This window comes from Micropterus dolomieu, linkage group LG16 (genome assembly GCF_021292245.1).
Source record: "Micropterus dolomieu isolate WLL.071019.BEF.003 ecotype Adirondacks linkage group LG16, ASM2129224v1, whole genome shotgun sequence".
Classification (NCBI taxonomy): Eukaryota; Metazoa; Chordata; class Actinopteri; order Centrarchiformes; family Centrarchidae; genus Micropterus; species Micropterus dolomieu.
The window spans coordinates 16,514,722-16,532,444 of NC_060165.1; the positions used below are offsets into that span (position 1 = coordinate 16,514,722).

Here is a 17,723-nt window from a genome sequence, read left to right on the forward strand (position 1 = left end):
CATCATCTGTCTCAGGCTTGGTGAGATGTAGCTACACCTGTGCTATGAAATCCCTCTCTGATATATGATTGATTCCTAGGCCTAATGTTGGTTCTGCCATCAAATAAAGCAGTAATTAACATCTTATTATTTTAATAGCACTTCCCACAAGGGATTCACATTATAGACATAATCAACCTTACTAAGCTTTGCAGATCTTTGCTGCTGAGGAAAGACCCTCTTGACTTCGTTCTCATTTCAAGTGTGTTGCATAGTATTTTCCTGCATCTTTCTGCCAAAGCTTTTTTACTGTGATTTGGAAAAATAACTGAGACAACAACCAAAAACAAAGAAACTCAAATTAAGTGTTTCACAGTGGAAAATAAGCAACCCCAATCCCTTCTCCTTTAAATACATTTAAAACCATCATCTAAAAATCTACAATGTAGATTTATCTGAGGCGTTTAACCCTGTAGTAACCCTGTAGCCCTGTAGTCCAGTATCAGATCAACTCTGACTTCTAACCTTTGACATGCCACAGACGAGCACTGATTTGAGCCAAGATGGCTGCTCCCTGGAACAGTGAACGTCTGGCTACAATGAGACAAAAGGCCCTCATATTTCAATCCTGCAAGCTGTCTGCACCTGAGTAATGAATTCACTGACCTTAGTGATGTAACCTAATGTCAAACACTAGTCTGTAGTACTATGGACTGGTTATGCAGCCAATATCCTGAACACATGCCTTGTTGAAGTGCACCTATGTGGAACTGTATTTTAATACATAGCTCAATACATAGCATATCTGAGACAGTTCTTCTAACTTTGCCACACATTTGGATTTCAAGACAGTTCTTTTCAGCACTCTAGTTCCTTTTTCAATTAAGCATTTTGCTAGATAATGACAATAAATAACTAACAAGGAAAACCTTGTGAGGTTTTAAGTTCCACGTAGATTTGTAAATCTTTGCATGGACGTTCCCCCTTTGATTTTACATCTCTCTGTACATGTCAAGGTGGACTATGAGGATGCTCGTGCGGCTCGTGTTGGGACTTGTCGTCCTCAAAGCGGTGGTGGCCAGCCCCAGATTTTCTAGACAAGTGGACTTGGACTCATACGACAGTGCCAACTATGATCTAGAAAATTTAAATTTGGAGAACCAGGATATCTATGACTACGAAGATGTGCTGACAATTGATGATCCTCAGGTAAGAAACTGTATCGTCAATCGGTAAGGACAGTTAGAGTGTAATGTTCACATCAATTGAGTGATTGCTGGAAAACTTGTGGAGACAGACATAAAATATTATTGATATCACATTAACATGATATACAACTCACATGAAGACTGTTACAATCCCAGAAGTCCCAATTTCCTTTAGATTTCACAAATCACAGTGGTGACAGTGTAATATTGGTGAATTGGCTGGTTTTGGATTGAGGTCACCAGGTTCATGGAGCAGACAGGCATCCTGCTGATTCCAACTGCGGCCATTTGAAAAATGGACAAACTGCTTTCCAGCTTTATGCACTGTCATGGCCAAACTTTTTCACTTTTATACCTTGGCCCGCCACCATTGAGGTTGCATGCCCAAGAATCACCACAGGCTGAATTCTTCTGCATCTGGAGCAGAACTGAACATTTTATTTATTTATTTATTTTTGGTGTGGAGTCTGCTCAAAAGGAAACATGTTACATGGTCTAATGTTGACTTTACATTGTTATTCAGAAAATATATATTTTTACAGTAACAGAGGAAAATACAGGAAACACAGATAGAGCATTATCTGCATGTATCATTTTCCCACACTGTCTGTAACATACACTTTCATCATAAAGCTGCTATGGGACATTTCATTGTAAGTGTAATCTTATAATTCAAAATCTGTGAAAATCTGAGAGATCTGAAAAACTTGCTGTAAAGTGAGCAAAACCAAATGACTGCTGTGCTTTTTACGACTTCTCATTTTTTTCAATTTCAATTGCTTTATTGGCATGAATGGCAATAAAAGAGTATTGCTTATTGCTTCTCATTCTACTCAAATAAGCACAACGGCTTTTAAAAGGGGACAGAGGCAGAAAGGGTTACAAACTAGATGATAAACTCCAGAAGAGCCCTTTAAATCAGCTTAAGTTGAGTGTGATGTGGCACGCCTGCACGGATGCAGGGGACATTGGAAGGCGAAACTTTAGCCAAATTTCATGTTCCCGTTTATACCTCTTCATAACAAGGAGATTAAGCCAAGGCAATATCAAGATGGCACGAGGAAAAACATCCACAAGGGATTTTCAACAGGCTTCTTCCAAGGCAGCCATTTAAGTGAAACCTGATGTGGATTGCACTCACAACACTGCTCAATCAGTAAAGTGCAGATTTAGCAGATCGGACAAGATATAGTGAATTATTTTGTCATTTACTGTTGTAACACTTATAAAAAGGTACAACCACAGCCTTTGCAATTTACAATGATTCAGTTCTGGTGTGAGAAGCTTTACAACTGATATGACAGGGCTCAGTGTGGGAAAGTTGTAATGTGTTGCAGGAGAATGACTTTGATAATGTCTCTGTTTAACAACCCTGGATATGACACAGCACATTGCATAAGGTTTTGTGGGAGTCTGTGGGAGCAGGAAGAGGAGAAACAGAACAATTTGAGTTATTAGAATCATTCTCACCCAATACAACGTTTTGAATTGCAGTGTTGAGAAATAACATATTGCAAGTATCTGTCATTTTGTTCTGGCAATAGAACAGTTAAAGGTGAGAGGGGCAGATCCTCAGATAGACTGGTTGTTTAACAAGAGTGAGGATTAAAAGGATTTTAATCACACACAAACACACACACATCAGATGTCAGGAGAGAAATGAAGCGATGATGAGCTCCATGCCTCTGGAATGCTGACTCTGCTTTCCACATCCATCTGTTGGTATTTCTCTTCTTTCTCCTCGGGGCTTGTGTCTTTTGAGCAAAGTAAAGACTCATCTCCAATGTTATCCAAGCAAATTGTCTTCAGTCTGCTGCATTTCTTTGTTTCAAGTCTCTGCAAATCCTTTAATCACTGATTTTAGATTGATTTAGGCATCTTCTTAATTTGATCAAGACATGCAATCATACAGCCTTTACAGTATGCGTGTTTCATCCAAGCTGAGAATCTCCAGGGCTGAAAAAAGTACCCCAACATGGAAGTGCCAAAAACGCAGTTCCACGAATAGCCACTTGAGGCAAGCTACAAAAGCGAGTCACTCCCTGTCACTGTTTACATCCTGGTACAAAAAAAAACACATTTGCTAATTTCTCCCTTCATTGTATTAAGTCTTAAAGTTTTACTTTGAGTGACAGGTGGCTGCCCTCTCAGGTGGCTAGTCCACACTGAGTTTCACAGAAACATGGGTGACGTCTTGGACACTATTTCCGTGTTTTATACATAAATAGACATAGTGTTTCAACCTTATCCAATGATAAGTATCTTGTAATCTTGTCCCTGCATTTGTCTTGCCAAGAGTTAGATAAGAAGATTGATATTGCTCTAATGTTTGTTCGTCAAATTAGTAGCTACAGCGAGTTAGCTTAGCTTAGTATAAAGACTAGAAATGGGGAGAAATAACTAGCCGTGCTCTCTCCGAAACAATATGTGTATTAACAGGAGGTTATGTGTCCATGTGGACGCAGTGACTTCCTGGAACAAAACAAAATTTTGGAAAAGGGGAGGCAATGGACAAGTGGATAAGACACATGCCTTTGGTGTGAGAGACCTGGGTTAAATTCTACTGTGACACATCCACCAACGTGTCTTTGAGCAAGACACTTAACCCCTGGTTGCTAAAGAGGTTTGCAACCTGTGATATATATAGCAATTGTAAGTTGCATTGGATAAAAGTGTCAGCTAAATGAATAAATGTAAAGGTACAATTGAAGAGATTTGTTGGCATTCGCTCTGGGCTGGAGAGCTACATAAATGTGGCTCACAATTTGCACCATGAGGTTTTATTGGACTCAAGACTTTATATGAAATGACTGTGATGTCCTAGTGCTAATTATTTCTTTGTAGTGATTGATACTTTAGCAAATAATTTTGTCATTTTGTTTGTTGTAAACGATGCAGCTGGTCAACCAAGTCTCTGTTGTAGAACCTCTTGAAATATTTCAGCATTTTGTAGCTGAAACTTCATTTACTTTGCTGAATGCATCGAGTGATTGATATACTATATGTTACAGCAGCAATATGACATTTGGCATCAGCTTGATGCGGACATTCAACGTTTCTCCCTGTGCATTCTGTATTCCCATGCTGTTTCCAGAGCTTTTTTTTCAGTGTTTTTGGTTGCAAGCCTTTCGCCTCTTCTTCCCCCTCGGGTGTATATGTTTGCTTTGGGGAAAGGGGGAAATGAAGGGGAAGGCTGCAGCAAGCTAACTCTGTGCAAGACCTTTCAATGGCCTACCTTGTTGTATCCCAAACTGTGTCTCTGCCAACGTTAAAGTGTGACATTCAGTGCTGGACATCTCTTCATTGCTGCATTTAATGTCTCTGCATGACCTTTATTCAGTTATATATGTCGTAACCTATCAATTACAGGCTTGTACTTATATATTCATTTTTTAAAACCTCTTGGCTTATTGACATCTCATCACTATGGCTGAAAGTAGCTGAGAAGTCTAAAATATGGATTCTTGTAGCTACCATGTGTGTCTTGGTTCCACAAGGACCATTCCCTTTTTGGAGGGTTGAGTCAGCCTTGTTGGGCGTGAGAGAGTGTCAGGTATTACCTGTGGCGGTGTATGGGGGTTCATCGCCCTCATCTGGGGAATGATAGAACTGCACGTTTGATCAAACACCAAAAAGTCAAAGCGCAACTGAGTGTAAATGCAATCATAATACCCAATGGATATACCTGAAGCTTTTAATGAAGGAACCATAAAGCACTGTAATTAATAAAGCTCAGTTGTTTTGGCAGAGTTGTCATTTATTTTGTTTCCCAACATAAAACGTAATGCTTGTTTATTTGATAAACAGAAGTGCCTAAGCCTTTGTTTAAGCAATTTGATATTTTGAAATGAGACATTAACATGGTGCTTTAGTCCTTGGATGTACCCTCTGCAGTTTGTATAATCCTTAAAGTGATTTGTAAGCATCCCTCTATTACTGATCAGTTCATAACCAAAGAGATATAAACGAGGTCCAAAAAGAAAGTTATTTTCCCTGGCACTTTAGATTGCAGGATATAAGTTAATGTTCTTTTGTACATCTGTTGTTATGGAAAACATATTTCATATACATATGTACACATTCAGAAAGTGCTAATGGTTGGTGGCAAGTGAAAATAAATCTTATCACTGTGGTCACCAGTTCCCATTCCAAAAATCCAGTTGTCATTGCTCTGGATACCTGAATCTGGATACTTTGCTGCCATCTAGTGGTGGACATAGTGAAGCTGCTGATTTTCTCATGGTTCTTGGGTTGGCCCGTGATACAGCAGTTGAACTGTGTCACATCAGACCATAGTGTCTCAGTTCTGGACACTTCTCCTGTTGCTTGATTTATTTTTTGTTTTTGCTTTTTCACTGTTTTGAATACACTATATCACAATAGAGAGAGAGAGAGAGAGAGAGAGAGAGAGAGAGAGAGGATCAACTGAGAGGTGATGAGATGCACCAAAATCTGACGCTTGCGTTTCACCTGTACATGGAACACTTAAATGTCCCGGACATACACTAGTTGAAACTAACACCTTAATGTGAATAGAAATTATTTGTGATGAATGTTGAACATTTTGCCTGTGTTATATCCATCAATCGATTTTCTGTATCCACTTGTGCTCTTCAACATCATTGGCAAGGGGGGCTGAAGCCAGCAACATTGGGCATTCATTTGTGATCTAGATCTTATCAAACGTCATGGCAAATGCAAATCTTATGCCATAAATCACATGATAACAATGACAAATTCATACACATGATACTGTATTTGTCCTATGATAATCTCAGAAGTCATATATTATTTATTTACATAGCATCACATCACCGCTTATAATACATGTAGATAGAATGGTGAAAGTTGTATAATGTATGGGATCAATACTTTTTCTTAGGATAGACCAAATAGCAAAGGGATATTATAATTGGTGCTGGTACAGAATTGATAGAGCATTGCTTTCCATGTTATCAGTAATCTACAGGCACAGTGAATTTAATATAAATCAAGCCTACTGCAATCTTCACACACACACACAACAACGATCAGGCATATGCTGATATGTCGTGTTTGATGCCTCCGTGGGGTTAAATGCATGAAATTTGCTCTTTCTGTTGTCTTCTTCTGCAACATCTTAGGGTATTAGGATATCACAAGCACCTTCATCCTTCTCACCAAACTTCAGTTTGACTTAAATGTTAAATTTGGTCAAGGTGGAGCAGCCAAAAGGGAATTACAGAATACTGTGGCGATCCTGAAAATATGCTTTTGCTTATTAGTGTCAACACACAGTGATAGACATCAGCTTTTTTCTTTATGTACAGCATGGCCATGCAATTAGACAACTGTACAATTCTATTGACGCGGGTTGTTAGAAATGACTATGAGATATAAAGTACGTTTTAAATGCTAATGTCTTCAAACATTAACATTAATTAATGTTACTAAATCAATGACAGTTGGTAATAGATACAGACAAATTAACAGATGCAAAAGATTTACGTTTTCAACATTTACATTTCATCATTAGAATGCATTAAATGCTCTGGCTGTCAACATCTTACCTACATAAATGCTAATTTCTTCTCCTGCTACAGAACATACTGACACTTTTCACTGAGTTGTCAAACATTTTGCTTGTTGCCCTCCTTGATTCAGTATATGTCCATATATTATCATATTCTAAAAACAGTTGAGAGATGACTAAACTCAATTGAATAAGGGAGCGCCAGTTTTCTTAGTACTCTCTTGAAATCAGTGGTAGACTTTTTAATGTAGCATCTCAGAATTATGGTTCATTATACAGTAGATATGTCACTGTTATTACATTGGCCTTCAACCTCTAATTAGTTCCTATGTTAAGTTGGCATCTTAGAGTCTACCGAACACTGAAATGTAGTGTAGGTTAACCACTTTATTATGAAATAGAACAAAAGGTCTTGGCCTAAATTTCCCCTGTGTACATTAATATTGGGATAAAGTTAGCGTACTCCTTGGGAAATTTGCAATCAGGATGAGCAAAATGGAACCAACGCAATCAAATGCTTACTTTGACTAGTTTTAGAGCTTTATTTGATGTACAGACTAAGAAAAACATTATGTCAGTGTACGTATTACTTTTCTGATGCTCGATCTCAAGTCAAATTCTCATAAATTTTTGACTCACTGCTGCTGTCTTTCCCTCAGATAGAGATTGGAACACTGGCTCCACCTGACTATGACCACCCTGTACCAGAGGCCTCATTGGAAGAACAAGAAGCAGAGGAGGAGGAAGAAGAAGAGGTGCCCCTAAAGCCCCAGCTCATCCCTCAGGGTTCAGGGGGATCTGGGGTTCTCATGGGCCCAGACACACAGAAAGGTCTGAAAAAGCACATACCTTTGATATCCAAAATTAACTTGGTTTAAGAGACGGCCTTGCTTAGGGCCTATGGTATCACCGATAATGACAAAAACATCCACAACAAAGAAACACTAATTTATTCTCTAAACTAGTCTGCATCTTCAACAATCATCTTTTCCATGTGCATGTAATCCATTTAACTAGCTGTTAATGGTTAAATGTGTCTTTTTCAATCACTGTGTCACCGACTATACAACCTAATAATCATTGTGAGTTTCAAACCTGATTATTGATCCATTTCTGTTCATCTGTCTGTTTATTAATACCTAATCTTGTCTCTAACAAGAGGTGGAGCTGCATCTGGCACCCATTGACATCCTTCATGTCTCCGGGGATTTTGGGGGCTCCGTAGGGTCTGGGGCCTCAGGAACTTCTGGGGCTTCTGGGTCTGGAGGCTCAGGAGACCTAGTGGTCTCCGGCACCTCTGGGGGTTCTGGTGACATTGTCCTGATATCCAGAGCCTCCGAGGAGCTCCTCAGCTCTGGGGGATCTGGGGAATTCTTGGTATCTGGGGATCTCTTGATATCTGGGGATTTCTTGATACCTGGGGATCTCTCAGGATCCGGGGATAGCATTGGATCCGCAGCTTCTGGAGCCTCCGGGGACCTTGGCTCTGGAGGTATTTCCATTGAACTACCCCTGGGCTCTGGAGGGTCTGGGGACCAGTCTGGTTCTGGGATCTCCGGAGATCTCTCAATCTCAGGGGACTCCGGAATCTCTGGGGTTTCTGGGGACTCTGGTGAGTCCGGGGACTCACGGATAACTTTGTTGTCTGGAGGTTAGTACTTTTAAAGAGTAGATGTCTGTTAGTAAGGCTTGTGGCTACTCTGTTTCTTGGTCTGTGTAGCAGTAACCTGTCTTACTCTATGTGATTTATGTTGATTTGATGTCTTAAATTCCATTTAACTGTGTTAAATGTTGATTTTGCTTGTAATCTTATTTGTTCTACTGTGTGCCACTGTATTTGTGTTACTCATAATCATGCTTCTCCTAACCTTCTGTCTCATCTAAAATGTGAGTGTGATTGACTGGTTAACGGGTTGACTGATTGTCTATCTCACCCCTCACCTTCCTAATCTCATGTCTCCTAACCCCAACCCTTGGCTCTAACAAGAGGAGGAGCTGCCCCCTATTCACGAGATTACCCCCAGTGAGGCATCAGGTGCTTCTGGGGAGTTCTCAGGAACTTCAGGAACCTCAGGGGCCTCTGGGGATATTGTAGCCTCTGGAGACTTAGCCTCTGGAGCTTCTGGAGCCTCTGGGACTTCTGGTGTCTCTGGCTCTGCAGAAGCAGAGGTCACTGAGGTAACTCTGGTCCCTGACATTGATAAAGGTCAGTATATAGACTTGTGTAAGATATGTTAAAGGCAGGGTAAAAACTAAAGCCATACCTTAAAGGCCCAAAGGTATATCAAAAAGTTAACACTTTGAATTATGATGAACAAGTTGCCAGTGCCAATTCTGAGCCAGGGAGACACTTTTTTTATGAAATTGCCCTTTTTTGTTAGTTTGTCTACTTTCAATCAACTTTGGCCACGTTGTTTTTTTCTCATCATTTCAACATCACTGTTTAATTGGTTGGAGACCAGCAGCTTTAACTGCCCTGTGGAGTTTCTGGGTTGTTTGTATCATGCACAAGGACACACATGCATGCAAAAAATATTTCTTCCTTCACATTATTGCAGTGTTTGGTGGAGGTATAATGCAAAGATGCAAAGCAATGCATCAGGAAAGACAGCAACGAAAAAGACAGCTGGCTGGTCATCATGGATGCAAAACCATGGACGTTTTAAGAGAGCCTTGCTGCCGATGCATCTCAGTGGCCACTCATTGTACTGCAACGAAAAACAAAATTTTTCCCATGGACAACCATTATAAAAGACACTTCTGTAAACCTTTTGCAATTTTAATTCAAGTGAATAGGCACCATCTTTGAGTTTGTTATCCATTTTCTATAATAAATCTATGATATTAACGAAGCATGATTTAAAATGTTCAACTTTGCAAATGTTTTATGAAAAAGGAAATTAATTCATCGCGTTTGTTAAACCTCAGGAATACACAATATGTGTTTGGTGAGGAACACTGAACCTGAACATAACTAAGTTCATTTACAAAAACTCCACAGGGCACCTTTGAAGTGCTAGAGTGGAGCTGATTTTGCTGGGAAAACATGTTTTAGAAATGGAAAATCTTAGAAAGGTGCAAGATTTATTGCAAGAACTGGCTCCAGTATTGGTTTAGTAACAGAAAAGGGATAGTAGCTTGAGCAATGATTTGAGTTATTCACTGCAATAACTATTTTGACATACATTTTTATATGAAGTCCACTGCGGTAATTTAGCCTAGTAGCCCACCATGGAGGCTACTGAAACTAAAGACCAAATCCTTTTTTGTTCTTTGCTAAGGAGCATATTTTTTGTAACCACTCATTAAATCACATGTCATGTTATTAACACCAAAAGGCCAGTTTCATTTAACTAATGCCATTTACATACCATAAACACTTGGTTAACACTGCTAATATACTGTATGTAACTTATCACTGCGGCAAACAGTGGGCTACTGATTGCCAGACTTCCTGTTCCATGTCCATGCCGATCTAACCTGTTTCTTTAACACCTAATCTTGTCTCTAACAAGAGGAGGAGCTGCTTCTGACTACACCAGCAACCCCTCAGGAGGGTACTGGAACTAGTGTAGAAGGGTCAGTTAGCTCTGAGTTGCCAGAAGAACCTGACGAGCCTGATGAGCCTGTGGTTGACTGGGAAGGTCAGTATTGAATAACACAGGCAATGAATTGAGAGAAGCATGATACAAATCTCAGTTCCCTTTTGAGCTGCAAAGTCTGCAAAACCCTGATATCCTGAATCCTGACTTGATTGATTTTGCCCTGTGGATTGGGGTCCTGTTGTTTTGCTGAGTTTTAGAGGCCAATTCCATGAACTACCAACTGTATCTAACTTTTTCATATTACATTCCCTCTCCTCTTCTTCTTATCTATGTGCTCCAGGTATGCCCACTTGCTTGCTGTGCACGTGTCTCGGTGGCTCGGTCTACTGTGATGACTTGAAGCTGGATAGTGTACCACCTCTTCCCAAAGACACCACTCACTTCTATGCCCGCTACAACAGAATCACCAAGATCAACAAGTCCGACTTTGCCTTCATGAGTATGTTTCCTGTTTGTATAAAAATGATTGATTAGACCAGTGATGTTCAAAACCAAACATAAATGTGAATGTCAGGCATTTTATCATACCCACAACTTGACTGATGTTGGGAGTGCGCTGTCAGTGTTTCAAAGTGTGTTTTTTTCCGCTTCCTTCCTTCCAGACAAGCTGAAGAGGATCGACTTAACCGCCAACGAGATAACGTCCATCGATGACAAAGCATTCTTGGGTCTGCCTGAGCTGGAGGAGCTGGTGATTCGAGAAAATCATCTCTCACAGCTGCCTGCTCTTCCCGAGACCATGAGCCTGATTGATGCCAGCCATAACAACATTGGCACCAAGGGTATTCACAAAGAGGCGTTCAAAGTATGTGTACACCTCAGTATCTACATCACACAGGCTCCCTCAAACACAATATAGCACTGCTTTAGTGCTTTTAATACTGGATTTTTTTGTTTTACATTTATATAATTTCAGAGTAATTGTGATATTAGTATTCTGTCCCTGACAAAATTTCTACCTTTCTTTCTTTTTTTCTTTAAATAAGTTGGGAATTCCTTAAGGTTTCTGTTAAAATCTAATCACATCTAACTGCCTGAGCCAATAATGATTTCTATCTTTTCTCATTGTATCCAGGATATGACTAGCCTGCTGTACCTGTACCTAACAGACAACCACATTGACTACATCCCTGTGCCTCTACCAGACAGCCTGCGATCTCTACACCTACAGGTATATCTACTTTGCCACATGTCTCATCACTCCCCACCAGTGGTGAACATTGAAATTGAAATATTCAATGCAAAAGGCACGTTCTTTGCATTATTGGGGTTAAATCTCTTTATAGTTCTAACTCAATATAAAAATCTTTACCTGAAAAGGCAATATGAAACCATAAATGATTACATAGATAAAACACAGGTGTTTTAATGTTCTGATCAGGGGCATGTTCATTCTGAAAATGATGTGCACCGTTTTGCTACAGATTCCAAGTTGAACTGAAAACAGTGTGCATATGCATCAGGCTTTGAGGTACCATTTCTCATTTGGTGGGTGTGTAAGAGGTTTTACCCAATCAGGAGTCACGTGTATATAAACACTGCCATATTACAAAGGTAGGGTACTGCAGTGCAGTGCGCTGCACTTGCGTACACAACCTAGTGTCCAATGCACCACAGCTTCTGTTTAAATAAACGTTTTGGTACGTTTTGTCAGGGCTGTACTCGGCCCTGATCTCTGCTCATGTTGAAGTAGATGGAGCTATGCTGAAGTTACGTGAGGTCACCATACTTCCAAAATCAAAAAGAATGACAAAGGTGTGACTTCTCCCACCCAAACAGGTGCGACAAAGCCAATAGGAGGGTCATTTTTTTTTCTGACAATAGGATCCAAATCTATTGAATTTGAGTCCTTAAATATCTTCTTGAATCTATTCAGGTTTTTTTTAGAAATATTTTAAACATCAGAATTCATGCTAAAATTTCTCGATACTCCCTACATTCTCTATCCCAATCTATAATTTCTGCATTATGATATCAAAGCAAGTCTTATATGTATCCTATCTCTATTGCAGCGTAACAATATTCAAATGATGCACGAGGATACGTTCTGCAACCTGAAAGATTTCAACTACATCAGGAACGCATTGGAGGACATCCGTCTGGACGGCAACCCCATCAACCTCAGCAGGACCCCTCAGGCTTACATCTGCCTGCCCCGTATACCCATCGGGGATCTCATTTAACCACACTGACACATACCTTCACTCTTGCACACTGACTCTCACAACCACATGCACACATCTTTGTACATAGACACACAAAACCACACACAAAGACATGCATACCATTTATCTCTCCTGAAACAATCAATTCATTCCAATAGTGCATTTTAAAGCTGCCATAAATGCTGCTGACGTATACTACAGATCAGTAAAATTCTGTGTGGAAATAAAACACCCACATTGTGAGTCAGATTCTGGTGATCAAGCACATACACACTGCTCTGCTGCACCTTCTTCCTGTTGTTCAGATTTTTATGCCAGGTGTAACATAACACACATACACACTGAAACCATCAATCTCATTCTCTCACCTACCAAAATGCATGTACACACAAATATACACACACACACACACACACACACACACACACAAGAACATTCTCAAAAGCCAAACTGTTCCGCAACTTGATTAAGAGTAAACAATAGGTAACATTCGGAGAAAACAGTTTATTAAACACCCTCAAATGGCATGTATGTTTCTGTTTAATGTCTGTTCATGGCTGGCAAAACAAAAACAACCAGTAATATTGTTTAAATGTTTGTTTTGTAAAAATAAAAAATAATATTAATATTGATGACAAATCTAACACTTTTGGAAATGTATACTAGCATAAACTTATTGAAGCTGGAGCTTAATGAAAGGTAAATTGATTATCTAATGCAATAAAAGACGCATTTAAACACAATCATTTGTTGTAAAGTCTGTACTGTAATATAAAAATATATATTCTGAAAAAAAAGATTTTTTACAAGAACTGCAATATTTGGTATTTTACATTTCAAAAAGTGATGTTTTAACCATGCACAATAGCCTATACCAAAGACTCAAATGTCTAGAGTCAATAAACTAAAGACTATTGTTTGATTTGGGAGGGGGGGGGTTGTTGATTTTGATTGTGGATGGGGTTGAGAATAATGCTAATAGCTTGCTATTGTGTGCTCTGTATGGAATAACCACAAGTGAATAAAGTTGTTTTGAAGACCTCTCCGAACAAGGAGTGGCTCAACGTTTTCATTGACAACTTATAGGTTGTAAGGAGTTTAATAAGTACAATGTGCATTTTGAAAAATATGCAGATGTGGCCAAGGTGGAAACACCTCAGAGATATAAAAATATGTTGCATCAGGGATGGTTTTGTGAAGAGAAATCCCATTAATCAAAAATTTTCAATAAGTTTTTCAAACAAGTTGAGGAACCGCTCCTTCCTGTCCATGACATCTGAGTCTTCCACCTTGCCTCTGTCTTCTGTAACCTCCTCCGTCCTTCCTTTGGGTGCAGAAAGTCTTTCCAGCCTGGCTTTCTCTCGCTCCAAAGCCAGCCGGTCCCTGTTCACTGCATCTCTGTCCTTCTCCACCATGGCCCTCTCCCTCTCCATCACTGCCTTTTCTCGCTCTATTGTCGCCCTCTCTCTCTCCAGCGAGGCTCGGTCTCGGTCCAGAGCGGCGATCTCCCTATCCAGCACCGCTCTCTCCCTTTGCAGTACCAGCTGCTCCCTTTCCATCACCTGTTTCTCCCTTTCCATCACCTGCCTTTCGCTGTCCATCGTGTTCCTCTCGTGCTCCACCTCTTGCATGATGCGATCAATCTCCTGGCGTCCCTCGTGCACTGTGTCCTCTTCCCCATCCTCATCTCCGTTCAGAGAAACCTCGATCTCTGGCCCGTCTGCTGACAAAGCCGTAGGGGAGTTTATCACCATGGATACCTTCCTCTTCTTGGGTTTGGAGACGGGTAAGAAATCTTTGTCACTGGCGAAGGCCTTCAGGATGGGGGCGTTGCCTTCCAGCCGACCCTGCATGGCATCGTCCATCAGACTGAAATAAGGCCACACTTCAGGGAACACTTTCACCCCGTCTGCAGAGTTCTTTAGCTCCTGAGGAAGCAGAGAGAGGGCGATGAATAACGAAGAAGAAAAAGTGTCAAAACATTTATTTACGAAAAAAAAAAAAACTGTACCTTGTATTTCTTCTTCATGTTTTCCCATTTTTTGGATGCTTGACTATGAGTCATCTTATGTTGCAAGCCCATATGTTTCAGGATGGCCCTGGAAATATAACCATCTTAATAGCACACAAAAACATTAGAGCATTTATCATTAGCTGTTTTCATAATTTATTAATTCTGAAGTCAAGTAAACATACCAAAAAGTCACTGGTTTAAGCATTTTGAATATATGTCAACTTGGAGTTTGAAAATATGTGATGGTCTGTTCATATTATCTGATATTTAAAATGACTAAACAATTGTTTAACAGATGAATCAGTAAAGAAAATAATCATTTGTTGCAGCCCTGAAAAACATTGCATTCACTATCTGACAATCTCCTTGCAGTATCTGTCACTATCAACTAAAGCTTTTGCCTGTCAGGTTAAGAGAGCTTTCTGAATAAGACATTTGTTCCAAAATGAAAACAAACATAGAGGGAAATAGCACAAAGTGAAAACAAAGAAGACAGATACATAAAGGTACTATCAAGAACTTTGAATTTTAAAACATATTAAGCAAAGACCAACTCTGAATGGAAAATATCCCATTATGGCACTTTCTATTCATGCATCTCCATACTTGGACCTGTTTCTATTTTCACACAATAATGTCTCTCAGAGCTTTAATTTTTTTTAATTTGCTGGCTTACCTCCATGACCACATGGAAGTATTTCTCCTTCCGGAGAAGAGGTAGTTATTTGAAACCCTCAGCTTCACAAATTCTTCAACTTCTTTTGAACTCACTAAGAGAGAGAGGTGTAAGTAAGAAATGGCTGCTGAAAAATGTATGAAATTAGTTAATAAAAACTTCCAGTCCACAATTCTCAACAAACACAAATATAATGTAAGCACTTCAAGAAAATTACATTCAATACTGGTTATTATGAATTGTGCATACTGTATTTTCAGCCTATTATGAACTACATTTTCAAGAACTATGTTCATTGGGTTCATTTTTTTAACCTTTATTTAAAAAGGTTTACAGAAACACTTGGGGTCCCTTTTCTTAATCCAGGGGAGAAGTTCTCCATCACCCTGTCGTATAACCTGCCAGCTCACCCTTTTAGCTGAACTTTACAACAGGTGTCTCACTCCATCAAAGTTAGTGTAACGTTATTAACTTAGTTTTGTGTTGTGTTTGTTGCCTCGTACTTCGTTTATGCTTATTCAGACAAATATTACACAACAAACACAATCTACATTACCAGCGGGGCTGGCTGAAAAACGAGTGGAAAAACTACACTCTCTTTTTATTGTTAAATTAAAGCGTGCTTGTTGGGACTTTTCACCGTGGAGCCCGGTTGCAAGGCGCCCTAGCTAACTCCAATCAAACTGTATGTATCGTTAGCTAGACTGATTAAACATGGCATTTCTTGTTGCCTATACTTACTTTTATATGTGGGCTCCAAGGGGCTGACTTTATCATAAGTGGTGTTCGTATAAGCGTGATCCTGGAACTCCATTTTCCGTTCTTCGTTTTAGCCTTTTTATCAAGTGCCCTTCGTAGGAAAAGACTGCTTGATCGTTCCTCCTTCAGAGGGATCCTATCTTCTTCTTCTGCTGCTGCTGCTTTTTCTTCTTCTTCGTCGTCGTCTTCGTCTTCTTCTGCTTTTGAGTTTTAATGGCGGTTGGCAAACAACGAATTGGTTTATTACCGCCACCAACTGGAGTGTCTGGTACTTACATTAGTCAAAACCAAGCAAAATAAAATAATCATATCTCATATTAGTTCATCTAAGATAACGAAATAGGATTCAATGAAATTGATTTCTTGAGTTCCTTTGTAGAATGTCAAAAGTGAACTTTTATTTTTCTGAGGCTTTCAATCAGATGCCATCTTTCTTCCTCATATTTCTGACAGTGTAACACATTCCCTCCTTTAGAAGCCAAAGAAAGTTTACCCCCCTCCAGCAAAAGAGGATTTCATTTATCAATCATTACCAACCCAGGAGATTGAAATTGAAAAAAAAAAAAAAATAAAAAAAAAAAAAAAAAAAGATTCATGTTAGCAAAATAGCCTTGCTTGCATCAGGGCCCTTTGTTTGTTTGTTTTCACCACATGAATCACATTTATGCAGCTGTACCATTATGAAATATCTTGTGGTAAAATACCATATAATTTCTGCTGTATTAGTACCACATGTTCCTGTAGCAAATACCTGTGGTTCTTCTATGGTATTTTGGGAGATTTACCACAGGATTGTAGCTACCTCAAGCTCTGCAGTTCTTTACCATACATTCTGTGGTAGGCTACTCTACCACATAGGGCATTTACTGTGTGGTAGATCTCTGGTACAGTATCACAGGTTCTGTGAGTCATTACCACAGAATTTGTGTACCTATTTTGAATAGTGTGCTGCTGTAATGTGTACATGTGTGATGATGTGCACATCTCATTTCTCCCACTTTCCTTTGAATTTTGTAAAACCATGACACTTTCCTCTCTATCCTCCCATTGCCTTTGCCACTTGTCCTTCATTCTCTGTTTAATATTGATTTCTGTCTTACTGAAGCTAACTGCCACATCATTGTAGGTGGATGGAGAGAGACATGATGTCCCAGATGTGCTCAGTTGGATTCAGGTCTGGGGAACGGCCAGTCCATAGCATCAATGCCTTCCTCTTGCAGGAACAGCCACATGAGGTCTAGCATTGTCTTGCATTAGGAGGAAACCAGGGCCAACTGTACCAGCATACGGTCTCACAAGGGGTCTGATGATCTCATCTCAGTACCTAATGGCAGTCAGGCTACCTCTGGCGAGCACATGGAGGGCTGTGCGGCCCCCCAAAGATATGCCACCCCACACCATTACTGACCCACCGCCAAAACGGTCATGCTGGAGGATGTTGCAGGCAGCAGAACGTTCTCCACGGCGTCTCCAGACTCTGTCACATGTGCTCAGTGTGAACCTGCTTTCATCTGTGAAGAGCACAGGGCGCCAGTGGCGAATTTGCCAATCTTGGTGTTCTCTGGCAAATGCCAAACGTCCTGCACGGTGTTGGGCTGTAAGCACAACCCCCACATGTGGACGTCGGGCCTTCATACCACCCTCATGGAGTCTGTTTCTGACTGTTTGAGCAGACACATGCACATTTGTGGCCTGCTGGAGGTCATTTTGCAGGGCTCTGGCAGTGCTCCTCCTGCTCCTCCTTGCACAAAGGCGGAGGTAGCGGTCCTGCTGCTGGGTTGTTGCCCTCCTACGGCCTCCTCCAC

The 17,723-nt window shown here is 40.2% G+C and overlaps 2 protein-coding genes across 4 annotated transcripts; one reads left to right on the forward strand and one right to left on the reverse strand.

Moving 5' to 3' along the window:
* Window positions 1-1,008: 1,008 nt before the first annotated feature.
* Window positions 1,009-12,755, forward strand: epyc (epiphycan). Its single transcript, XM_046072007.1, has 10 exons — window positions 1,009-1,188; window positions 7,359-7,530; window positions 7,859-8,350; window positions 8,687-8,817; window positions 8,869-8,899; window positions 10,212-10,343; window positions 10,585-10,743; window positions 10,907-11,109; window positions 11,380-11,475; window positions 12,317-12,755. Exons 1-10 carry the CDS (start codon window positions 1,009-1,011, stop codon window positions 12,485-12,487), a joined length of 1,767 nt encoding a protein of 588 aa, XP_045927963.1. The 3' UTR covers window positions 12,488-12,755.
* A 198-nt stretch (window positions 12,756-12,953) lies between these two features.
* On the reverse strand, window positions 12,954-16,085 carry si:dkeyp-38g8.5 (uncharacterized protein LOC568385 homolog). 3 transcript variants are annotated; one of them, XM_046072019.1, is made up of 4 exons: window positions 15,901-16,085; window positions 15,160-15,286; window positions 14,481-14,568; window positions 12,954-14,397 (listed from the first exon to the last, which is right to left on the reverse strand). In XM_046072019.1, the coding sequence occupies exons 1-4, from the start codon at window positions 15,971-15,973 to the stop codon at window positions 13,684-13,686; spliced, it is 1,002 nt and encodes a 333-aa protein (XP_045927975.1). In that variant the 5' UTR covers window positions 15,974-16,085; the 3' UTR covers window positions 12,954-13,683. The 3 variants fall into 3 exon arrangements, with proteins under 3 accessions (XP_045927975.1, XP_045927976.1, XP_045927977.1); XM_046072020.1 differs by having other exon boundaries at window positions 15,160-15,253; window positions 15,901-16,083; XM_046072021.1 differs by having other exon boundaries at window positions 14,481-14,584; window positions 15,160-15,253; window positions 15,901-15,940.
* Between the last annotated feature and the right edge of the window lie 1,638 nt (window positions 16,086-17,723).